General features: G+C 40.4%; 1 protein-coding gene across 12 annotated transcripts; it reads left to right on the forward strand.

Moving 5' to 3' along the window:
- The first annotated feature begins 130 nt into the window (after positions 1-130).
- Positions 131-25,897, forward strand: ppfibp1b (PPFIA binding protein 1b). 12 transcript variants are annotated; one of them, XM_086298288.1, is made up of 28 exons: positions 131-286; positions 6,003-6,084; positions 7,469-7,674; positions 8,540-8,629; positions 9,538-9,651; positions 9,992-10,123; positions 10,850-10,942; positions 13,497-13,589; positions 14,259-14,376; positions 14,475-14,519; positions 15,920-15,981; positions 16,409-16,493; positions 16,770-16,969; positions 17,346-17,443; positions 18,268-18,328; positions 18,551-18,725; positions 19,146-19,178; positions 19,737-19,878; positions 19,958-20,089; positions 20,285-20,435; positions 20,564-20,675; positions 20,796-20,884; positions 22,134-22,256; positions 22,363-22,488; positions 22,575-22,763; positions 23,340-23,504; positions 23,602-23,667; positions 23,751-25,897. In XM_086298288.1, the coding sequence occupies exons 2-28, from the start codon at positions 6,021-6,023 to the stop codon at positions 23,832-23,834; spliced, it is 3,048 nt and encodes a 1,015-aa protein (XP_086154414.1). In that variant the 5' UTR covers positions 131-286; positions 6,003-6,020; the 3' UTR covers positions 23,835-25,897. The 12 variants fall into 12 exon arrangements, with proteins under 12 accessions (XP_086154414.1, XP_086154415.1, XP_086154416.1 ...); XM_086298289.1 differs by having other exon boundaries at positions 18,554-18,725; XM_086298290.1 differs by having other exon boundaries at positions 18,271-18,328.
- Positions 25,898-25,990: the final 93 nt, after the last annotated feature.

The following is a 25,990-nucleotide window of genomic DNA, read 5'->3' on the forward strand; positions in this document are numbered from 1 at the left end:
AAACTCACAGCTCCTATGTTAGGCACGTTACAGTGAACGCACCAGGACTCCCATTTAAATTCCAGGCCAATCCAAGCCTGTAGCAGGGGTGGGATTTTTCAGCCATGACATGCAAAGTTTTTCAGCGACCCTGTCACTTCGACATCATGGCGTAGCGATGTGCACGGACGGCAGGGTCGTACTGGTGGGCACGGAGAAGTTCAGAACACAACTTTTGTGGATTTTTCTCAGAAAAAACGAGAAGACGAAACTACGGAAGCGCTGAAATTCTTCGAGAAGAGTTTGGGTACGCGTCCTTCTTGAGGCTACAGCTGTGATTTATTGTTGTAGTCTGCTAAAGTTACCGTTTAGTCCGAACAAGCTGCCGCCGTTGAGGGTCGCGCAGATGCGCGCGCATGTCTCACAAAGCTACCGTTTTATGGTCACTTTTCTAACTTTTTATAACCAGCAGGTCCCCGAGCTGTTAGGTTTTGTCTGGTTAGTGAAATCTGACTCGTTAACACTGTAAGAAACGAATGACGCAAAGTGTCCTAAATACCCGACTGTAGACAAAACGTTAATGTTTCAGCTTTACGTTAAATATGTAACAGAAGCTAACTGGAAGAAGTCTGTTTATGACCTGCCACATATCTAATCTCTGCACTGTGCCATTGTTTTCCATCGCCTGAGGCTGCTCTTACCCTCTTTCCCCCTCTGTGTTTTTATCTGTATCTAAAGTAACATTCATTTGGCTTCATTTGCCTTGCCCTAGGTGCTGAATTAGTGGGATTTAGCTTTAGTAGTGATCGTGAACTGCCCCCGAATGTGAAGTAGACTTTCTGGAGTTCCTCTAAGAGACGTAAAACTTAATCAGTTGTTGTGTTATAGTTTGGCCTTTTTGTTTCTTTAAAAAAGCTCTTGAAAGCAGCACACTTGTCTGGAAACCAGATGTTGCCAACAGTAATTTTGGGTGCTTTTCCTTGAATTCATTGATTTACTAACTTAATCCCCTTTTTAATGCTAATTGAAAGCAGTTTAGGTCTTCGCTCTTTGTTATTCACACACTCCCAGGGGTCACTTTTCAGCATCTTCCTGTCTTCACCGCATTGCAGCCAAAAAAGGAAATGCAAGGAGTTTATATTAAGGAAAATTCCCCAAAAAACAAGCCTACTGTTGTTCGCAGCAGCATAACCAATCTTCTGTATGGCATGTATATTATTCAGTGTTGCATTTCATTGCATGTGCATGAAGATGAAGGACTTCTTAGTCAAGTTAAGACACAAGTTGTGCATTTGTGAGTAATACGAAAAGAATGTGTGATTCCATCCAACACAAATGAACTTCTGCCACGACTGTGCACATACATGCAGGCAGGAAACGCTCTTGGAAGCCCTTCTCACATGAAACACTTTATCCTAAAAACTACATTTCCACCTTTTGGAAGCTGTGTTTACATTGCTACATCACTAATTGCTTGAATACCATTAAGGTTTTTCATGATTTTATTTCCAGCCAGTCTAAAGATGGAGGAAAATTCCCTGTCCCCTTTTCAAACCTCTTGCCGGGAGGTATAAAAGTAAAGACAGGCATCCAGGTATTCAGCCATGTTGGAAATAGCTGCAGGTTATTCCTGCAGGTAGCTGATGAATACTCTAAATGTGTCCACACATACACCAAATCCCTGCAGGCACAGGAGTTTACTGCCTATGGCTAAGTAAAGCAACATCAATAAAACCCCACTTTTATTCAGGAAAAACATTGGGAATTTCTTTTGCCTCTTGTGTATGATAAATATCTTAGATACTCTTCTGATTTCTAAATTAAAAGCAGTGAGTTGATTCCTTATTTTGTGCTAAATATACTGTTTTCTGTCTGTGGTAGAAAAGGAGTTTGGCTTTTGTCATAGAAAAACTGTGTAAAGGTGAAGAATGAGTCAAGGCCTGCATGAGTCAAAACATATAAAGTGTTATTATGTGGGCCTACGCTGTCATGTCCACGGAAATTGCCACGTAACTTGGATAAAAACAGACTAAGTAAAACAAACTGTGGTGTGATTTTTGGCCTGGTTTGTCTTTTCTAGTCTTTTCTAACATGACAGCTATTCATCTCAGTACAGACTGCTATCAGTTTTTACAGGCACATGCAACTATCTGTGAAAGAAAATGAGCCAGAGGCTTCTGTTTTGTTGTGTGCTGCCGCTGCATGTGCTGAAGCATAGTTCGCTGGTCACGTGTAACTCAGGAATTAAGATATTCTTTATTTTCTTTCTATACCACGAGTACCGGAGCTCTTAGGGGAGCACCCAGTGAAGTAGGTTTATGTTGCCTAAAGGGACCTGAGCTGCAGGATTTGAAAAGCAATTATAGTGGTCCACTCTCCCTCCTGTATTCATTGTTCTCTGCATGTCTCTGTGAATTACATGGCTGATTTCACCAAGGGGCAAAGCTGCTTTTGCATGTTCTTTCAGTTTACTTTTGAGGCTCTTTTTAGTCTGAAAAGAGTATGCAGGCAGGTGTCAACTGTAGCATTGCAATGCCGTTTTTTTTTCCCCCTCCCACCCAGCCTTTGTGTGCTTATGCAGCTCAGTCAAAACAAACCACTATGATGAACAATAGAGCTCTCTGTTTTGTCTTATGGCTGGTGTAAGTGGTGCTTATAGACAGGCAGACAGAGGGACTCTGTTTGAGAGCGATGCTTGCTCATTGGGAATTTTGAGATGTCTCCTTTGATGGCAGTCTTGGACAGATGCTTAACATGCATCATAAAGGAAAAGTGCCTTATAAATCTAGGTTTATAAGGCTTTGTTACAGTTTGTCATATATAATATGTACCTGTCTCTTTCAAATGTGGAAAATTATGACATTTAATGAACACTTATTTTGTAATTCAAAACAATCACTTGTCCCAGAGCTTTAAAAAAAAACGGGACAGACTGTTACCTTGGCTGCTTTCTAGACAACCATCTTATGTTTACACATAACTAAAGCAACATGGAGGCTTCCTGGGACTTGAGGAAAGAGTGCATGTCCCTGTAATTAGGAATTCTTTTTGCTGTGTCCATCCTACATCCAGGATGAAGCTGTGGAAGTGCTCAGAAGGCTGTTTGCACTTATTAGCAGGTTTCAGAGCAGCATGTCTGGTCTTGAGCTGCTGTTTGAAGTATGTTTGCTAAAGGCCATGTGCTAACCCATATTTGCTTTTCTGCTGTGATAGAAAAGCTGACTCAGGCTTTTGAAGGGGATGCCCTGCAGGTCTGGATTCCAGTTTTGTCTCATCATGATCCAAACTCTGTGCTGGCTGCTGTGAAATGCTGAGATATCGCCTCAATAAAAGCCTTCCCTCAATCTGTTTGTAGTTTATGCATTTCAAGCAGTGCTGGCAGGATGTCCTTTTTCTTTTCTCAAGTTGCACAAACCTCACCAATAGCACACATGCCCATAAAACTGTAATGAGCCTGGAATCAAACAGCAGACCAGCAGCCAGGTAAACATTTCCGTATAATAAAATAATTTCATCTATATTTGCTTTAGCCCAGAGAACTTCATAAAAACAAGCTCAAAGAGCGAGCCAAGCTGCTGCAATACACAAACAGTCAGATTAGACAATAACTTTATTTTTTTATTCATTTTTTTACCACCAGTTTGCAGGTAATTTTTATTGGCTCTTCGCAGAACTCTTTGTAAACTGGCATCAGCTGAATGATAGATGTTCATCAGTCCACTCAATCCTTTGTTGGTTATCATATCCCTGAGATGAGGATTCAAGCGTCAGAAACTGTTAAGGGAGCACTCGGCACTGGCAGTAGATATGGGCAGATGTTGTCCCATTGTTTCCGGTTTCACATCATGATGCTAACAGCATTCACATTATCAGCAGACTCTTAACATCTGAGATTTTACTTTTCTGTTTTTAATGACTAAAATATTGAAAAGCTGTTCTAATTTATTAATTTCTAAACTGCTTTTCTGCCTGCAAAAGCAAAGTGAGTGAAATCCAACTTTGTCAAAGTGTTAATTGAGCAGCTTAACCATGCACTGCTATGAACAGCAGCCGAAACAAAGCTTGCAAGGATGTTAACCAAGGATCCAAAGATGGCTCTGATGTTATAATTGTGTTAACAAGAGAGTGTAATTAAAATAAATGTACATTAGTACCCCTGCACACTACTGTAGCTGATATTATGGCAACTGTTTCTTAGTTATAGCTTCTAAATTATATTGACTTTTGAATTTGTGCTGCTTATTAGCAAACCAAATTCTTATATAAACTAGCATGATTTGTATAATTAATCAATTAGTCAGTTTAGTTTAGATTTTAGCTGACAACCATTCAAAGGTCATCCCTTGCAGGGTTCCTAAAGGGGTTGCAATTGCTTTTTAGGAGTGTCTACACACACAGGCATGAAATATTTATGGATATATGTGCAGAAATATTTGTATACCAGCCCTCGTCCTTCCATGGAAACATTGTAAAATGCTCGAATTCTGCCCTGCCTTTTCTAAATGTCAGGTCTTTTGCAAAATGTGTAGTAAGCAGCTACTGTTGTTACTGAGAGAAGCATTTTTACACACTCAGGATTTTACTGTTGGAAACCACCCAGCACTTTACTGTGGACCAGTGGCATGCTGGGTGCTCATCTCCTCTCAGTCTGCTGTGTGTTGTGTCGAGTCTTGTGTTTTAGTACATGCTTCTTTTACACATAATGGAAACTGTGACCACAGAAATGCTTAAATAACAGTGCTCAGTCTGTGGGTGGTTTCCATAAAGTCTGAAACTGGTGGAACGTCCCAGTGCTGGGCACTCCCAGGATTGAAGGTAGCTGAATAAAGGAAGAGGTGTCAGTGGATGTTTGTGTGCACATGAACATCTCTATTTGCATGCTTAAACATGTACAAATATACAGCAGGGTCTTTCGAACATCAGAGGAGAAAGGGACTGCTGTGTTATTTGGGCAAATCTCCAAGACTGGGACACGAAAATGCATCTTTATTTCAATCCAAACAAAGTTCCCACTGTCCTCTTGATAGGACATTCAGAACACCAGTGTTTTAGATATTGGTTTAATTTAATATTATGTGTGGCATTCATTAGTTTTAGAAAATATACATGAGAACTCTTCAGCACAGAGTTAAACAACAGGAAGTTAAAGAAACTCAACAAATCACCTGATTTTGTTTGTTTTTTGTCTTGTTTTTTTAAGCTGCCAGAGATGCCTTGCTATCATATAACCATGCAAAAACTGACTTATTTTTATACAGTCAAACCCTACTCAGAATTATGTTGTTTTACCAGCTGTTAAAGACGCGAAACTCATGGCTCAAAGAAACCCAACAGTATTGCAGCTGAATTAATGTTTAATGATACACAAAATTACTTCTTAAAAAAAACCAGAGAAGGCCTTGATCCAAGCAGGCAGTGTGTTATCAGATTTAGCCGCCTCCTCATAACACAACGCATGTGTAAAAGTGATTTGGCTGCAGTTTAAAAAAAATAAAAAATTTTCATTTATTTTTTTTTTTAAGTTGTGAAAAATGAATGTGGTTAGCTGTGACAGAAACAACTGGCATATCAAAATATGCATAACATCAGATCAAAATTCTTAGCAAAACACAATTTTTATCTTCCAGCACCACAGTGCGCTAAGTTTCTGCCACTTTGCTGCCATCCATAAGTCACAATTTGTAATCATTATCCCAACTGAGTATCTCACAATTTTGATTTGCCTCTGCTAATCAGGAAATTTTATTTTGTTTCGTTTTGTTTTTTGTGGCTTAAACAAGTTTTTAAAAATGTATGCCTGGTTAAAGCTGTAACATTTAAAAAAATCATCCTGTTCAACAGTGAACTGGAAATGCATAACAATAAGTTTCTTTTATGTTCATGAGCAGGCATGTTTGAAAAAATAAAAAAATCTGTAACCTGTAAGTTGAAATGTGAACTGAACTGTAGTTTAAAAAATAGTTTTAAAACATTTACTGTGTTTTGGGGCTAACCCTTTAAACTGGTTTTATTGGTCTTTATAGGTTTGTCAGTGACTGAAGATGATGTCTGATGCCAGCGACATGTTGGCTGCTGCTCTTGAGCAGATGGATGGAATTATAGCAGGTAAACCTCTCCCATTAAAAAGCATCAGCGCAATATTTTACCATGACTTTTAGTACTCGTGAAAGCCTAAAGCAACAAAAGTCTCTGCGGGTCTTCCAGGTTGAGTCAACATTGATAAGCCCTTATCTGGTGTCTTGTTATGGCTTGTTGCACAGCTGACATTCAAGCTGTCATGTGATATCTTGTGCTCTATCTAGCCTTTATTCTTTGCACTTTGAGTCTGTGTAACTCTAAACCAGTGGTTCTTAAACTTTTTCTACCCCTTTTAAAAGCTGGGAAAAGTTAATGCCCCACCCCACGTATTTAACAATAAAAGAATCCAAGTGAAAAAGGTCAATCTGATAGCATCATTAAACTTTTTTTTTTTTTTGGGGGGGGGGGGTCCTTTTTTATTTATTTTTTTATTTTTTTACCTATATAAATCTCATCCAGTCACCTATATGCATTACATTTCTCTCCATATCCCTTCCCCCCGCAGTGGGTCTATGCCCAGATAGTGCGGTGTTATAATTTTTAGAAATGTGATACCTATAGTGTGCACAGCTGTATTTCCAAAAGGTGGTGTCACTGTCTAAATTCTGAATAAAAACAAATCTCAGGAAGTCATTCATGTTATCACTAATTTAACACAAATGACTTGGCATGACATCATTTGACATGAACTGGTGAAAAGTCGAGAGAAAAAAAAAAGTTCTTTAGTCTGATCAATCAGTATTGATGTGATGGGGTGTATTAGTGCTTGTGACATGGGTAACATGCAATTCTGTAAAGGTGCTATTGATGCTGCAGCTTAATTGTAATGTATTCTGCCATCCAGACAATGTCTTTAAGATCTTTGATTATGTTAGCAAGATTATGCCAAACCAGATTCTACTTTAATTAAAGTAGCAAAGGTCTATAAGGAGGGTCCAGAAAATCTGTCAAAGAGAGCCCAACCTGTTGTAAGGATGGAACATTTGTGACTTTGCCAGCCTTTTGTCCTCATCAGAAGGCTTAAAATGTTGCTAGAAAAAGAGGTGATGCAACACAGTGGTAAACATGCCTGTTCCAACCTTTATGAAATAACTTTTTTTTTTAAACATACACTTTGACAGTTATTCCGTTTCAGCATTTTTTATAAATTGTGTATTCAGTGTTGGCTTTAAATAATGTGATTACATTTTACACAGCATCCCAACATTTTGGAAAATTATATTGTGCTCTTCAATTACTGTTAGTGCCTGAGCCACAAAATGATTGATGTCCTCTGTAATCTAGCAGATGAGAACTTTTACTCACTAAAGCTTGTCAACAAACATCACATGCAGCATAAGATGACACTGCAGTCTGTCTCTGGACTAATTTTATCCTCATATTTATTCCTGTTGTGATTCTTTTGTCTCAGGTTCCAAAGCTATAGACTACTCCAATGGTTTGTTTGACTGCCAGTCGCCTACGTCACCTTTTATGGGTAGTTTGCGAGCGCTTCACCTTTTGGAAGACCTAAGAAGTGTCCTAGAGTTGATGGACTCGGAGGAAAGGGAGAGTCTACGATGCCAGATCCCCGACTCCACAGCTGACAGCCTTGTTGAGTGGCTCCACGGTCACATGGTAAGACCCTTACTTGTGGATGTTAGAAATATCAGTTGGATTCATGGAAAGAGATAAAGTTTATTAGCAGGTCTTTAGAAATTGAAGCAAACAGACCACTTTTTGCTCTTCTGCCATCCAGAAAAGTGTAGCCTCAGGGTAAACCGTTGTAGCGCTCGTGTTGCATTTTCTGTTTTTGAAATCAGTGCAAGTTGTGTAATCTTGCCAGGTCTCGCTTGGAAATGAGATTTTTAATCTCAATGAGATTTTTTTACTTGGATAAATAAAGGACTAATAATAAAAAAAAATCATGGAAGGAGTTTCTCCTGTGATGGCTGGGCATGAAGTCCTTCAAACAAACTGTAGCACAGCTGGTTTGATTCTGATTGTTGCGTGTGCCAAATTAAAGCTGTATTAATACAGAACAGTGTGGCCAAACAGTCTTGTATCCAAGTCCACAAATGGCTTGTTTGCTAAGCGAAAAAACGCAGAACAATTGTCCTGTTCTGCTGAGTTCCCATGGAATCCAAGATGGATTAGCTGTGTTGGTGTCACAGTTGATGTGCATGCAGCAAGAAACGCACAGACTTCTTGGGAATCAGAGCAGTGACTGGCTGCAGGCCAGTGAGAGTTTTTGTGTAATGCTGTAACCCACTCTGTGTACAGCAGTCTGAATGTGAGCTCTCCATTTCAACCATGTAAGGTTTTATTTGTGCTGGGTGAAGTGGTGTAGCTGCTCAGGCACTTTGATGTGAAGAATTTCAGCTGAGAACATTAGTAGACATCAAAGACTTGAGGTTTTGTCTTTAAAGCGTAGGAATACATTATCATACCCTTGCAAATGGCTCAGTAGAGTTCTTCTAATAATTTATTTTTCTCTCCCCAGTCTAACGGACACATTTCATTGGGTGGAGGTGACCATTACCAGGAGAGGCTTTCACGACTAGAGAGTGATAAGGAGTCTCTTGTGCTTCAGGTACCTGCCTAGCAGTAATTCCATAATTTTACCATCTCCTCCACCGTCTATTTTCTGTAAAACTCCTGTGAAGCTCATTAATGTTACTTGTCCCTCTCATCGACCAGTCAAAAACAAGAAGGGGCAGGACTTGTGTTATCAACACTGTAAACAATGGCGGGGGAGAAATCATTTTTGTAACCTAGCAACATCAAGCATTGAAAGAATGCTTGAAGCTCTAAAAATTAGGTCAGGGGTTTGACACACAAAAAACACTTACTGATAAATATTGTTTTACTTAAGAAAATACTTAAACCAACACAGAGTTAAAAGGTGAAAATGGAGCACAGCCTGACGTCCTTAACAAACTCAATAAATCTGCTGCAGCTCTGAAAACTTCAAGAAACTGTGAATTTCTGAATAATAGTTCACATAATGTTTTATTATTGAATTCATTTTTGTTTGTTGATTTTTAATGAATTTCCCTGGGGTGGCAAATGGTTACTAATGTAATTATTAGTCAGTGTTTGTATAATTTATCCAGCTACGGGTGGACTCTCCAGGATCTGGAAAGGAACTGAAACATTGTAAAACCTAACTGGAGGTTTCAAAGCTTGCTTGTGTTTGTGCCCCACATGCAAAAGTTTTATTGCACTTGAACTGTGATCAGATTTGTTTAGTTCTCGCCCTCAATGTTTTTAGGAGCAGGGTATCTGTATATGTTGATTGCATGATTCTACAGCTGCCGCCACCCCTGACGCACTAAGAGAGATTTCTCTTCTGACTTAAAACTCTTAAAAATCTATAATAGTACAAAGAGTGGAACGGATAACTTTGGCTCATCATGTTCTTTAATAACTTGGCCCTTGGTTTGTTTAATATCAGGCTTTGCTGTCCTTTCTAAAATGTGTTACCTTGTGTTCATGCAGGTGAGTGTACTGACAGACCAGGTTGAGGCTCAGGGGGAGAAGATTCGTGATCTGGACTTGTGTTTGGATGAGCACAGGGAGAAGCTCAACGCCACAGAGGAGATGCTGCAACAGGTCTGTGTGTGTTTGTGTGTTTGTCTTACACTCTGAGGACGGGAAGGCTATTCCCAAACCAAAGCCCCCCAGTAGTGAAAGGTGCAAATGGACATATGGTGCAGATGTGTTTGGGTGGTACTGACTCTCAACTGGAAGAGCTGAGTTCACGCCCTCCTGTCAAGTAAACATCTACTGTGTGCACTGCTGTGCTAAGTTTATAAGTGGGTGTAACAGGGGCGTCTTGTTAAAACTGTTAATCATTGAGGTTTTGCAGATGACTTTTTTGTGTCTCCACTTTTACACAATAATGCCTGTACTACCAGTGTTGTTTACACAGATTGTTTGTTTGCTATTACAGGAGCTTCTGTGTAGAACTGCTCTGGAGACTCAGAAGCTTGAGCTTATGTCTGAAGTGTCCAACCTTAAGCTGAATCTCAACAGTATGAAAAACGAGAGGCTTGACTTTGATGACGGCTTTAGGGACAGTGAGGTGAACTAATCCTCTTTGTTTCTGAATGTTTCTTTTCTATCTCACTTAACGCACACAGACACACACAGACTCAACAATAATGAAACACTCATTTATTTTGTCTTAAACCTGGGGGAGAGAGGATCCCGTCTTATTATCAGTCTCAAAGTCATTTTTATTTCTTGTTGTTAGTGTTTGCTAAACTAGCCATTGACGGTATACCCACATTATTGTAATATTAATTGGATTTTTTTTTTGTTACTTTATTAGACAAGATTTTTATAAAGATGTTGTCAGTCATTTGTTTACTAGAGATGGGAAGGTCTCTGCTTCCCAGATAGACTGAGCAGAATGTCTGGAAAGCTTTCAAACACGTCATGGTCTTGTTGTAGCAGCGCGGCCATCTCTTCCACCCCGCTGGAACAAAAAGCTGCTGTCTGTGTTCCGCCTCACAGCACATAAATCACTTCTTTTCTACAAGCAGCTTCCTCTCATTTTATCACTGCTGCTGCTTGGAAGCACTGATTTGCTGCTTTCAAATGCATTTGTAGTCACTTTATAGAACTTTGTGCTGATACAAGTCACATTTGCAAGATGGGAGCAGTTAATGAGATGTTAAAATTATTCACTTAAATTTCATTTTGGAATCTTAGAGTTAAAATTTTATCTAGAGGACAAAAATTATCCTTCAGTATTTAAGGTGTGACCTGTTCTTTTTTTTTCTTTTCTTTTTTTTCCTTTTGTCAGGATTTGATTCTTGAAATTAATGAGCTGCGGTACAGACTGACTGAACTGGAGACTGAAAAACTACAGTATGAAAAGAAACTTAAATCCACTAAGGTGAGTCATCCCAGAGCACTTTACTGGCTGTTTATGTATCTTAAAGACTAGTTTTACCCTTTTTTTTTAAACAGCCAAAATCCACCATTCTGTTTAAAGTCAATACTTAACGGCTGTTCTTTTGTTCTTTTATGCCCTTTAAAAAATATATAATATCTGTACATCTCTTGTTACCTGGATAAAGTTATTCATGCACCCATTTCAGCTGCTATTTGTATAGTATTATGCTGTAGTCACAGTAGGGAAAGCAGTGGTTTGAGACCACAGCACAGCCAGAATTTTTGCAACTATGCAATGAGCTTGGGATCTTGTTGCCTTGGAAATGGTTCCTTTGCAGATGTGGACGAGGACTGTAATCAGTCACAGTCAGTTGGCATTTGCAGAGCGGCTTTGATGGATCAAAATGGTGATAATACAGTGTCGGTTTTAAATTGAAATGAGGTTGAGTTGGCATTTACAACCCCAATTCCTAAAAAGTTCAGATGCTGTGTAAAATCTGAAGGGGAGGGGGGAAACTGAATGCAATCTATTCATCCATCTATATGTTTTCTTTCGTTTATCCGGGGCTCTGTTACACTATTGGAGCAGCAGCCTAAGCAGAGAAGCCCAGACCTCCCTCTCCCTGGCTAACTCCTCCAGCCTTTTCAGGGAAATACCAAGGTGTTGCCAGGCCAGCTGAGAGATATGTCTCCAGCATGTCCTGCATCTGCCCTGGGACCTCCTCCAGGTGGCGGATGGCTCACCCAGGAGGCGCCCAAGAGAGATCCTAGTAAGATGCCCAAGCCACCTCAACTGGCTCCTTTCAACATGGAGGAGCAGCGGCTCTAATCTAAGTGTCTCCCGGATGGCTGAACTCCTCACCTTATCTCTAAGAAGAGGCCAGCCACTCAGTAAAAGCTAATTTTTCTGCCCCTTGTATCTGCGATCTCGTTCTTTCAGTCACTACCCAAAGCTTGTGACCATAGGTAAATTGAGAGCTTTACATTCATGCTCAGCTCTCTCTTCACCACGATGGACCCGCACAGCATCCGTGTCACTGCACCCAGAGCACCAATCTATCTGTCGATCTCCCACTCAATTCTCTCCTTCCTCGTGAACAAGACCCCGAGATACTTAAACTCCCCCTTTGGGGCAGGAATTCATCCCTGACCCGGAGTGGGCATTCCACCCTTTTCCGCCTGAGGACAATGGCCTCAGATTTGGAAGTGCTGCTTCTCATTCCCACTGCTTCACACTCTGCTCCAAACTGCTCTAGTGTGAGCTGGAGGCCATCATCTGATAAAGCCAGCTTAATCACATCATCTTTGAAAAGCAGAGAGGAGATTCTGAGACCACTGAAGCGAAAAGCTTCTGCCACTTCTACACCTCCTATGGACTTTCTGTCCATAGGAGTTCTGACTTTTTGAAATTGTTTTGTACTTGCAATGTGTTTGTGATTAATCTGCAAAAATTGCAAATCTGTTGACATATGTGGCCAATCTGTTGCTGTCTACGTACACAGAATTTTACATCAAAAAATTTATTTATATTCAGGGTCCAGCCAGAACATCATAAATTTGAAACAGAAATTTCATAGTTCCTCCACAAATGGTGCCACACTGCTGCAGGATGGTGATTCAGCTTCTTCAAAATGACATTGGTGGTCAGCAGCCTTCCTTTTTATGTGGGATATAACCACAATGCAACCATTGACTTGAGTCCTCTATTGCAAAAAGGCTCATCGTAGATGATTTGCACTCACTGGAACAGTGACTCTGATTGATTGCAGTGTAATGGGGTGTTATGAATTAGATGACATATTGACAAACCTTTACCAAATTGTCTGAGAAGGACTGCAGTTATTTGGAGTATAGTTGCCTTCTGCCAGGTAACTGATGCAATTGCTTTGAAGGTGGTCAGTCAGAGGCTGGGGGGTTACTAACCACCATGTTTTTGTTTTTTGTTTGGTTTTTTTCCCCTCTCTCCTGGTCACAAAGAGTTTGTCACCCTTTTGCTTCTTAATCCAATTCCATTAACAACATCTGAGATTTCTTCATGTTTTTTAGGATTTTTTTTCCTTCTCATTCAGAGATTCTCGTGGCTGTTTGAATGCTGTGAATTTAGGTTTTGGTTGCAAAATGAAACAAGTTCAAATATCAAATGGACCCTTAATTGTTACAACACAGACAAGAAAATTGTTTGTTTTACAGTTTGAAAAGAGAAGTTAACCAAGAACACAAAAAGCTAAACTAAACTAGGTGAAGGCCAGCTGACTATCAGACTGCCACCACCCTTTTATATGCTGAAGTTAGAAAAGGTGAAGGAGTGACTCTGCTTACTAGAATTTTCCAGATGATTGCTTTGGATGTTTTCTATCTTATGCTTCTTGAACTGCATGTAGTAACTGCGTGTTGTTTGGGGGTTTTGTTGTTTGTTGCGGCGCCTACTTTTAATCTGCTTTAGTGGTCATTTTCCTGGAAATTTAGATATTCAACATTTCTTGATCTCTTTTTATCTTCTCTCCTTCCCATTTCTGTTTTCTTCTTCTTTCCGTGGCTTGTCTCTTTACTGCTAGTCACTAATGGCCAAGCTTTCTAGCCTGAAAATCAAAATGGGCCAGATGCAGTATGAGAAACAGAGGAAAGAGCACAAACTCCAGGCGATGAAGGTCGGCTTTTCCCAGGATGACTGTTGTGCTTGCTGTATGATTATGGTTTTTTGACCTCTCCCTTTGGCACCTCTTCTTCTTCTTCTTCTTTTTTAATTTTTGAGGCATAAAACGATTAAATCTGGTTAGATTCTGTTTTCACGCTCAAAAATGTATGTATTTTTGCAAATAATTTACTTAACCACGCATCACTGCATTTTGCTATAATGCATGGTTAAGTCAAGTGCAATCAGAAACACCACTTCCTTAAGTCTGCATTTACTAGGCACCAATTTTAGCAAATGCTAATTTTTAAACCACAAGTATGCTTTAATTCTGGGCTTTTGTTGAGTTGGCAGAGTTCTTCTTTCCTGTCCCTCTCTACAATTGTCCCACTCATTTCCTTTTTTTTTTAATCCACTCTATTATAACATGTACAAGATATATCTCTGTGCTTGACTCCTGCTTTGGTCATTTAAACATGTTGGTGTTTTCTTTTTGGAAATGGCTTGCATATTTAATAATATCCAAACACTTCCAGAGATCAGTGCTTATCACCCTCCTCATACTCGTTACCCTCCTGCAGCCTGTGTGCCATGTCATCCTATGTGAACCCCTGTATTGTGGTTTGTTTGGACTGGGAGTGGGGGAGGTGGTAAAATCTTCTCACTGTTGTCCCCTGGTGAACAGGAGGAGCTAGCCATACTGAGGCGGCAGCTGGAAGGCAAAGACGGAGAGATGAGGAGACTGCAGGACGAGACGGGCTTCAAGGCCATCGGCTTGAACGGTGCAGAGCCCACAGACAGAGGTGGGGAAACCAGACAGATCACACGCCTCGCTGAAGATCAGCATTCCTGATGTTTATTTGGAGCAAGTTTTTACTTTATAATTTCTTGTCCTGTTTAGTCTCTCATCCAGATGAAACTCTTAGAAAGAGGCTGAAAGAAAAACGTAAGGGGGGTTTTTATGTCTGTGATTTTATTATTGCACTCACCTCCACCCCTATTTGCATGAACGAGCATGAGCCATCTGAACTCTGCTTGTCCATTATAACCAGTTCCAGTGCTAGTACCCGACCACAGCGCGCCACATCTCAACTTTTTTTTTTTTTAATGGCACGAATCTTGTCACTGATTTTTAATGCCCGGCTACAACAGCAACGAGAACAGTTTGCCTTGTGTTTTTTAGCAGGAATGAAGAATGAACTGTTTGTTGTGACCATTCAGACTGCTTACTCCACCTTCTGACTCATGTCTTCCAACGTTAATCACCTACCTCTCTTCACCAGCAACCTGTGTGTGTGCGCACCCTGCTAACCTGTCCTGCTGTTGTGCTTTTCAGTATCTTTCATGTACAGCTGTCTTAATAAATGTCCACTTTCCCATCAGTTATATATACTATACTCTACATTCATCTGTATAGAACAGTTTCATTTTTCATGCACAGCACACACTCTCCATGATTCTCTATATTGAAGTACAAATTACAAGTGTCCATTTTAAGAATCCTATTGACTAAAGCAAAAACACAAGCTACCTTCATGTCTTGAGCATACCTTTTAAACATTTACAGTGCAGGTGAGGAAAAATAAGCGAGGCCCCTGAGTTTAATAACTAGTCAAACTTTTCTTGGGTAGAAGTAACCTTGAATAAACATTTGTAGCTGTAGACCAGACCAGTGTAATGTTTAACAGGCATGGGTTTTTTTTGACAGTTTATCCTTAGGACTGCTTCTGCTCAGCCAGATTCTCAAAATGTTTCAGTATGAATGAGTTTCTTGAGGTCATTCTGCAGCTTTTCTATTAGGTTCACTCCAGAAGAAGGATTTTCTTTGTAGTCATCCTTGAGTAGATTTATTTCAAAGTTTTGGCCTTTTGTTTCACTGCCAACAATAACAGTTTGAGAGATATAAGCATAATTTGCAGTGTGAACTTAAAAAGAAAAATGAGGAAACTGAACAAGTGGAGGACAAAAAAAGTTCTGTTCATCCATCTGTTTTCTGAAGTATCAGAAATGTTCTAGGTGAAAGGGTGGCTGTGAAGAAAGAAGGGAAACTGGTAGAAAAGGCTGAGGTATGCCAAAATACACAAGCACTGAAAGGGACCGCTAACAGAGTGTGTATCAGTGTGTTGAAAAGTGGAAATGTTTGAGCAAAGGTTAACATGTGAAACACCCGCTCACACCAACACTGTGTGTACGTTTGGTTTCTAAAAAGCAGTGTGGCCGTGATGTTGCTGGACTGACAGCCTGTAATGTTGCATCCTGTATGTTAAATTTTACATATCCTCACATTTTAACACCCTCAGACTTCACACCAGGAACTCTTTCAGTAATCTTTTTCTCCCTCTCTAGATGTGGAAGTCCAGAGGATGAAGAAGGCAGTGGAGTCTTTGATGGCAGCAAATGAAGAAAAGGTACATGTGACCAACTAGGACAGGGGTGTCAAACTCAAATACACAGTGGGCCAAAATTCAAAACTGGAACAAAGTCGCGGGCTAACATTAATATTTATTGAAAAAAAAAAAATCTTCCTCCAGATATAAGAATGAATCTTTTCTTACGGACTCAAACAAGTTTTGCTGAAAAACTGAATATGGAACAAGCAAAGCTTAATACTAAACAATATATATATTAGCTGTATAATATGATACCAGTAAGCCAGCTCTAATAGTAATTTGGTATGGCTTCGTGGGCCAAATGTGGGCCAAATTTGGTTTGGCCCACAGAGTTTGACACCTATGAACTAGGATTCACCTTGTATCACATCCCAGCTACCCAAAGCTGCTCCGGGGGGGGAAAAACTGACCTCATTTTTCTTTTTCTTTACCTTTTCCTTTGCAGGATCGTAAAATTGAAGAACTGAAACAGTCACTGCTGCGGTACAAGAAAGTTCAAGACATGGTGATGTCCGTGCAGGGAAAGAAAGGTTAGACTCAGACTTACAATCTAAAAATTTAAGTATTTTGACAAATTTACATAAAATTTGATTCACAGGATTTAAAAACTGACATTAATGATGTGCTAAAATAATGCATTTTAAGCTTTAGCTGCCACACAGACCCTTCATCTATCCCTGGGTTGCTTGCCTTTTCCCCTTGTTGTTTGTATAGTCTTGTGTGTGAAAACTTTTGACCTACTTCCTACATCTTGTAAACAGGATCATGTGTTAAATAATTTGATTTTATATTTTGGTCCATTACAGAAACAAAGACAAACGATAATGAGCACATTGAGAGTTCTGGTGATGGATGCACCACAGTCCCAGCTAGCTCTCCGTCTGTGGAGTCAGAAAAACAAGAAGGCACAGATGCTGAACAACTGAGAGGGAAAAGCCCAGATGAGGTTTGTGGAGAGGGAGAGGAGATGCTGCAAAGGGCCACGGGTCGGTCTCAAACTTGGTCGGTGCGTCTCAGTCATGTGGCATGCGGTTGCCTGTTCACCCACTAAGCTAAACTGGCACCCATGGTATCACTATTTAAATAGCAGAGAACATGAGATATTTTTAATTTTACTTTTACTGTTTTTCCTCCCCTGGAGCGACTTCACATATCATTAAACTCTAAAGTGCTCAGTAAAACACTCACTCTCACAAAAACTTCACATTAATTTCACTCCTTTGGAAATGAGTGTTGAAGAGCTGGACAACCAATTAGTTGAATAACATCTTTTGTCAGATCTCTGTATGCAGATTTAGACTGTTCTCAGGGACTCTGTAGAGTTTTTAAGTCACAGTTTTATTGCATTTAAATCTTCTTTTGTCTTTCTGACCCTGACTCAGATGGAAAGCCCCAGTAGACTAAGTGAAGAGCCCTCGCCTTCACCCAGCCCGTCTGATCCAGAGAGAGTGTCAGAATCTGAACCGGCAGATGCAGAAAGGTAAAGATTTTATGTGTTATACATGACTTTGTTTTTATTTTAACAATATTTTTAATTTACAAATTAAAAAACAAATAACCGGAGAACACTAGACACCAAAGAACCAAACAAACAGCAAATCCAAACATGGAAAACCACCAATCCTAGTGGAATCTCTTTCATATTCTTCACTGACAAACACAGTGAAATGGTGCTCATTCTGCCTGCATGTGTCTTGTATTTATATTACAATGCTGTAACTTGCCAGGAATTACATATTTTCACATTAAAATCTCAGAGTATTGGAAGCTCTCACTGCAATTTACGCTATAAATAAAGTGTAAATTTACACTGTAAATTGTGGTAAGAGCAGTGAAGCATGCTGTTTAATGTGCGTATATATTTAAATGATCCGGGGCAGTCCATGTGGCGTTGCACCATGTGTTTGACGTGTCACTGAGTGCTTGTTCTCATCTAATTTCCTGTCACACTCCACTGCAAAATGAACACAATGGAGCATTTAATAAGTATAAGACATGGTATTGTGCATTCAAGGAAGGAGAAAGGAGTGTGATTATTGTTAAGGATTGGTCATCTCCTTAGTATTATTTATTTTATTGTGAATGCATGTTTGCATGCTTGTTAGTACAGAAGTATAAAGACATAACATATTAGGATCGACTAAACCATTCACTTGACAGATGCTGCTGTAGTCCTGACACATGTTTTGTCCATTTCCTGCAGATGGTGTGTCGGGAAGTATCTACGTGTGGTTAATAATGTCCTGTAGACTCGCACTGCTAAGTAAAGTATAATGTTTAAAGTGATTTGCGTTGTGCTTTCAGCAGTCAAGAGAACACAAAGACTGTGACTCAGGATCACCTGGATGGGAGCAAAACTGAGCAGGTATGGGCAGAAATGACGTTGGCTAAAAACTGAAGACTGATTCTGTCTATTGTGATTTTTTTTTTTTTTTTTTTCTCCCCCACTAATTTACCTCAAACTGCTTTTTCCAGCCTTACCCATTTTTTTCCTTTCACATTTGAATTGTCTTTCATTTTAGTTTTTCTGGCATTTAGTATATGGAAGTACAGAATCTGTATACAAGCAATGTTTTTGTACTCTCAGAAGACAAGTGAGGAGATCGGTAGCATCAGTGAAAAGCCACCCATAAATCCTTCAGCCACCTTACCTGCCACCGTAGAGGACGATCCCTTTGGCTCGAGAAAGGCTCGGTCGTCTTTTGGAAAAGGTTTCTTCAAGATCCGCGGAGGCAAGAAGACGACCAGTAGTCCAAGCCTTGGTGAGTGCAAACGGAATGATTTGAGATCATGGAGTTAGTGGAAATGTGCTTTGTTCAGCTTTTAACCCACTACATGGTGAGAGTTTCTTCACATTTTTTCTCCCCCCCAAGACACACCCATGGAGTACACTATGGACCAAGACCATAATTTACAGCCCACAGGCTGTGGTCCCAGTTTAATTATGGAACTGTGTTTCTGGGCTGGTGTTTGTCCTTCGTCCTGTCTATGTGCTTTTTATATTTTGTGTGTGTGTGTGTGTGTGTGTGTGTGTGTGTGTGTGTGTGTGTGTGTGTGTTGTACACTTGTATATCTGCATCCCATCTCCCCAATCCCATTATTATTTCACTCATAATTTCTGGCCTCTTGTTCTTTTCTGTTGGACCCTGTCCTGTGTGTTGTGCTCTTTGTAACACATGAAGACCGCAGCAGGAGTGCGAGTGCGCCTATGCTAGGTACAGTATAGATCACAAGTCACGGTAGAGTTGCACTAGTTGTCCAGAGAAAGCAAACTGCTGAATATTTCTGTCTGCAATTTCTGATCTCATCCATTCACTTCACTGACATCTTTTTTTAGTTTAATAGCTCCAGTACTTTGTCTCTGTTCTTTGTTGCACAAACTTCTGTACCTGTGTATGTTGAGTGTGCTGTAGTGTACGTAGATTTTGCCATGTTCCTGCATGTTTTTGCCTACACTCCTTTGTTTCTTTTAAAGCTTTCCCCGAGCACAAAGCTGTGCTGAGATCCAGATTATTCGATAAAATAATTTAAACGGCTCTCAAAGACCTTCCAACTAAATCTAAAACAAAGTAACAATCCTTTTCTCAGGCAGTGAACAGTGTCTGCATGCATGCCATTCTAGAGAGCGTATCGCTTTGCTCACAGTGACCTCTCCGGAGTCCTCATGTGCCTGTCTCAGTGTATTCTGGCTCTTTGCACTGACCCTGTGCAGCAGCTCTGTCTGCCTTATCCTCATGATGCTGATGCTGATCTGCTGGCATTTGTTTGCACAGCTGAAACAGAACGACAGGGTACGGACCATCTCGATCTGGCAGGGCTGCCACAGAGGTCGAATAACAGTGACAGCACACACACGCTCCCCACTACTCCAGAAAGCAGAAAAAAATCCAAAGGAATAAAAAAGCTCTTTGGGAAGTGAGTAGAAAACCTGTAAACATCCTCCCTCTGAGTGTTCTTTTTTTTAAGTATTTAACTTTAATGTCTTATTGTTCAGGTTAAAAAGGAGCCAGTCTACCACATTTAACTTGGATGACAATCTACCAGAGGGTGAGTTCAAGCGAGGAGGAGTGCGTGCCACAGCAGGACCCAGACTGGGTTGGTCTCGTGATCTTCAAAGGGTCAACAAGTGAGTCAGTGCATTCAGCATGAATAATGAAAGTCACAATGTGGTTTCCTTGTTTTGAATCTGTGTTGTACAGTGAATGTAGTGTTTGTTTGAATAATAAAGATGTAACAAGTGCATGTACTACAACTGATCTACGTCCACAGGGGCGTGTCTGCATGCCTATTTCATTGTTGACTCTTCTCTTTTCTTGTGTAGTGACGTAGACGCTCCCTTTGCACGCTGGCCGAAGGATCAGGTGTGCGACTGGCTGCAGGAGCAGGGTCTTGGTCTTTATGTAAACATGGCTCGCGCGTGGATCTCCTCTGGACAGACGCTGCTACAGGCCTCGCAGCTGGACCTGGAGAGGGTGCGATGAAGCAGAAGAATTTAATAAGTTTACCAACACTGGAAGAAAAGCAAAGTATTCCTGCCCTCAACTTCCTGTGTAGTAACTGGGGAATGTTGTATGTTTAATCCAAACTTGTGGATGTTTAGGAGCTGGGCATCAAACACCCGCTGCACAGAAAGAAGCTCCAGCTGGCTCTTCAGGCCCTCGGCTCAGAGGAGGAGGACAATAAGGGAAAGCTGGACTACAACTGGGTGACAAGTAAGTACCAGCTGCTAGTTGAAGATATGAGTCGGTTGGTCAGTTTTTTATGTTTGTGATGTTTTACTTGATGTTCTACTCGAGTTAATAATTGATGTAATTCTCTCTGCCTCTTCTCAGGATGGCTGGATGACATCGGCCTGCCTCAGTATAAGACCCAGTTTGATGAGGGAAGAGTGGACGGTCGCATGCTGCACTACATGACTGTGGTGAGTGCCGATAGGAGACATTCACTCCCCTCACAGACCCTGTGGATAAGCTGGGCTGATGACTCTAGTGTCACCTCATGTTAGTGTTACTGCACAGAGCTCCAGTGGTGATGGAAGCCTCACTACAAAGCAACATTTTGTATGGACATTTTTCCTTTTCAAGCTTTTAATTATTTGGCTGTTAAATGTTGTGAAACGAGCTGTTGTTTGTGAACGTAAGGAGGGTTTAGTCCGCTGTAATAAACCAGGAATATGTTTTTATTAGGAGGATTAAAGAAGTCTAATTTATTTTACATAGACCCTGAGCACTTACACCAGTGGATGGAGAGGTCAATAGCAACAATACTTCTTTGCATACATACATTTCTTTTCATATCACGTTATGGAAAAAAAGACCAAGAGAATTTCTCTTCCAACTCTTCTGTTTTGCCTCACAGCGGACTAAACCCTCCTTACGTTCACAAACAACAGCTCGTTTCACAACATTTAACAGCCAAATAATTAAAAGCTTGAAAAGGAAAAATGTCCATACAAAATGTAGTCAACTTCTGAAAAGAACAGTGCAGACGCAAACTAAAAATGTTTGGTTTGTGCATTTTCTCACTTGGCCCTCATGGTGCTCCCTCAAGGTAAGTAAGCTTTAATACTCATTCTTAAATGTACCCTCTTCTTATGGCACATTTTTAGTCTCACTCTTTAATCCTGGTGTTGAAAAAAGCCTAATCTTTGCCATTGGTAAGTCAAAAATTCAAGTTAACAACTTCAAATTTCAAGTTAGTTTCTCAATTTTCAGTTATTTTCTCAGAAGTTTGAGGAGCTTCCATAACCTTGGCCTTAAGTAAAGAACATTTACAGCAAATAGCGCCTCAGTGCTCTGGGAAAGGCAGTAAGACCCCCTTTACAGTGTGTTAACTGAACTTCATGGCATCTATTTTAATTATTCTCCCAGAGAACTGATTGGTTGGTATGCTCTGCTCTTAGAAAGCTCTGATCTGTTATTTCAAACAATGTTTCACAGGAACAGGTAAGATGTGCAGCATGAGTTAGCTCTGATGTATCAGTCAGAAGTGACCTGGCATGATAAAAATAAAGTTTCCTCTCTAATCCCAGATTCACCCTCTCAGGTATTTGTATTTCAGCACTGGCTCTCTGATCCTCTTTAAGCTCTGATGTCTTGTGTTTTTAAGGATAACAATCACAGTTTAGTCAATCTTAGAGCAAATCACTGATATCTTTTTTTGTCCAACAGGATGACCTGCTTTCCCTGAAGGTGGGCAGCGTTCTGCATCACCTCAGCATCAAGAGAGCTATTCAAGTCCTCCGACTCAACAACTATGAGCCTAACTGCCTCCGTCGCCGGCCGTCAGACGAGGTGTGCTCGCTTTAACAGCCTGTTCTGCTGCTCGGCCCACTGACTTTACATACTCATAGCTATGTGTGAACACACTGTGCTTGTGGTTTGTACTTTGTGTCTGTAGAACAACATTTCACCGGCAGAGATTTCCCAGTGGACCAACCACAGGGTGATGGAGTGGCTGAGGTCTGTGGATCTCGCTGAATATGCTCCCAACCTGAGAGGCAGCGGCGTCCATGGGGGCCTGATGGTGAGAGAGTTAGTTGCTAATTTCCCTGGAAGAGCAGACGCTGTCCTGGGTTGTGTCCGCTCCTAATACACCAAATTCCCGCTCAGGTTCTGGAGCCACGGTTCAATGTGGAGACGATGGCTTTGCTGCTGAACATCCCCCCCAACAAGACTCTGCTGCGGCGCCACCTTGCCACACATTTCAACCTGCTCATTGGTTCAGAGGCCCAGCAGCTCAAACAGGAGTGTCTCGAAAACCCAGACTACACTTTGCTTACTGCAACCACTAAGGTCAAGGTAAAGCACGAGTTCCCACAGACAGACCGTCCTCTCTTACTACAAGTACTACAATTACTTCTCAGAGTACTTACAAGGAAAATATGTTGGAAATGCTTTTTCCTGTGTATTCTCTTTAAATGGGTAACAAGTTGAGAGATTTGATTTGACAAAGTGATATTAAAGTTTAGTTTCTCATGGAAATTAAATGTGCCTACACATTAATTTAAAGGAATTTTAAGTCACTAAAACTGGCATCAAAACCTTGTAACCATAAAATCATTGCCAGAAAATTCAACAAAGTTTTTGTTTGTTTTGTTTAAATCTTGTGATATCAGTTTATATCAGTTTGCATATGATTTTTAGTTCGTATCCTTTTTGCTCCATCTGGCATTTTTGTGCAACATATTACTTAAAATTTTATTGTGCAATTTATTCCAGGAGGAAAAATGACACTGATGATGCAGAGGTCTCAAAAACTCACTGATCAAATATGATGACCTTTTTGTGTTTTTTCTAAATCAGAGGTTGGTATGTGTGCGTTCCTGTGCGAATGTATGTAGTACTTACCTGTCCTCTCTCTCTGGTTCACACCAGCCAAAGAAACTATCATTCGGTAATTTTGGCAGTCTGAGGAAGAAAAAGCAGGAAGAGAACGAGGAGTATGTGTGTCCGATGGACGTGGAGATGCCAAAGGGTCGGAGCTTCCAAAAAGGCTTCGAGCTCCAAATCTATGAAGATGACCTCGACCGGCTAGAACAGGTGAGCATATTCTTCAGCATTCATTAATGATTTGCTTAATTTAAAAAAAAAAAAAAAAGTCATATTAAATTTGTGCTCTATTGCTTTCTGCTCACAGATGGAGGACTCTGAGGGAACCGTGAGACAGATTGGTGCTTTCTCTGAGGGCATTCAGAATCTGACGGTGAGAACCAGGAACAATTACTCACTGATTATTGTTTCCACGGCTTCTGATAGTAAACTTAATGCTTTTCTCTCATTTACCAGAGCATGCTGAAAGACGACGAACTCTTCAAAGAGATCTCCAATTCTCCGAACCCCAGCGTAACCGACGACGACTCCAACGCATGAGGCTGTCAGCATCAGACCTGATCCTGCTGTGAATGAAACTCTGTGCCAACCCTCTCCACTTGCACACACACGTCTCAACAAAAAAACAAGAATGCTCCCACATTTTCCTCATTTTTAGTGTTACATTCAAAGAAGAGCCAAAAGTATTAGCGTCGTGTCTTTCTAGTTGATTTTTAAATGTTGAAGCCTTCGGTCCAGAGGCCACTTTCACTCCTGAACTTAGTCTTCATTACTCCCGACTGATGTCAGAGGGAACATGTAGGATAACACCACTGTTTGCCTGCCAGCTGGTTTCTGGAGATATTATTTCTGTGTTCTATTCGGGTACCTTCCTGTTTTAACTGAAGTGAAAACCAGCAAAAAATAAAAAACATCTAGAAAATGCCTATATAGATTTAATATATGACTTTTAAATTGCCTTTTGACTGTGGCAATGCTAGAAGAAAGAGTTGGACTAGAAGTGATGTGTTGAGACTGTTTCCATTTTGAAGTTATAAAGAAAAAAACCCTCAAACAGCTGCTATGTTTTCTACACAACTGAACCCTGCTAAAGAAATGAGAACAGTCTTTAAATATTATTCTGTCACTTATACATTTACAAATGTGCATATACAGTATAAAGCAAGAATCTCGCTGCATGTTTTGAAACTGCAACACAGTCATATAAGAACTCATCATTGTTTTTACCAAAAAAGGATTTTTAATGGAAACCTGCAGTTATTTCTGGGGAAATGTTGTGCTGCAAGGAAACGTCTGGTTTTCTCAAAGCGATAATGCCCTCTGCAGCTCTCCACCTTCCCTGAAAAGATGTCCTTTTTGTACACTTATGCAATTAATAAATCAATAAAGTAATTTAAATATGTTTGTTTTCTTTGAAGAAATTAAATCCACACCTGTCACAATGTCAGATTTTTTTCAAGCGTCGGGGACGCAAGAACTCTCTAATGTTGGTCGATAATGTTGACCGATAATTGGAGATGACAAAATGTGCTCTACACAACTCAGAATCAGAAAGGGTTTTATTGCCAAATGTTGAGCAGGTTTACAACATTAGGAAATTGCTGCTCTGTAATCAGGATTTCTGTGTTTTGTTCAACAATTAAATCCTCCACAAAGACTTTTATTTATTGAGCCTCAATTCTATTGTCACAAAGAGACCGAGAATGGTTGTTCCCCTTTAGCACTCGGTTCTGGAGTTTACCCTTTACAGCATCCAGGCCTGACATTAATTGTTTATCGCTGTGAGGTGGCACAGAATCTGAATGCTGCTGAGTTTAGATGTGTGAACTGCTGTGGCGCTAAATGACAGAACACTCACTAAACTTATGAGATGTGTCTTCTGTGTGTAATCGAGAACTCGAAGTCTCGAACTCTCTTTTATTTCTGCTTCTTTTTTTCAGTCTTTCTCAGATTTATTTCTTTTGTCTAGTCTGTCTGGCTCTCCTCTCATTTCTTCCTGTCATGTCTCCACACGTTCATACATGCACAGTACAGCCTTTCTACAGTTCTGCACAAAAGTCTGTGTTCAGTGGTGAGATGCACCCATCGGCCCCTGCTGACACCTCTGTACTGGTGATATACATCACACCACTACAATGTAACCTACTATAATAATGCTGTTGACATGTGGTCACTCTACAGGACATGCTGACATAGTTAACAAATATGCATGCTCCTGCTCTGAGGTAAACCAGGACAGCTACATTTTTCCATAAAGCTAAATTTAATCTAGGCCGTTAACTTTTAATATTAGCATCTTGGTGAATTTTAAAGCACAGAGGCTTTCATTTCTGAGAAAACATTTTCTGCTGTTTGACAGCTCAGTACACCCCCCTTGTGTTCAAGTCACAGACCACTGCCTTTCCCCAGATTTACATTTCACCTTACATTTGCACAGCCTACTTTACCTACTCATTGAATAATGAGTCTACCCTTCTCTTATCCCCTTTACACTGAAACAATACATGAAAAACCTTTCACTGAGACTCTGGATAGGACTTTTGTGAAATTGAATCATGTGTGTGATGGTTTATAAGCTAAGTTGTATAAAAAATAAAAATTAAAACCACCTGAAGCTGCATCGCTGTATCACTTCTTTAGTAAAAGTTCATGCAAAACTATAGAGAGAGGCTGTGCCCTGAAACGAGGCGCCATCT

Source organism: Aulonocara sp. 'chitande type north' Nkhata Bay, linkage group LG7 (assembly GCF_057382095.1).
Source record: "Aulonocara sp. 'chitande type north' Nkhata Bay isolate Kocher_YH1m ecotype deep benthic linkage group LG7, A_spYH_male_GT1.1, whole genome shotgun sequence".
Taxonomy (NCBI): Eukaryota; Metazoa; Chordata; class Actinopteri; order Cichliformes; family Cichlidae; genus Aulonocara; species Aulonocara sp. 'chitande type north' Nkhata Bay.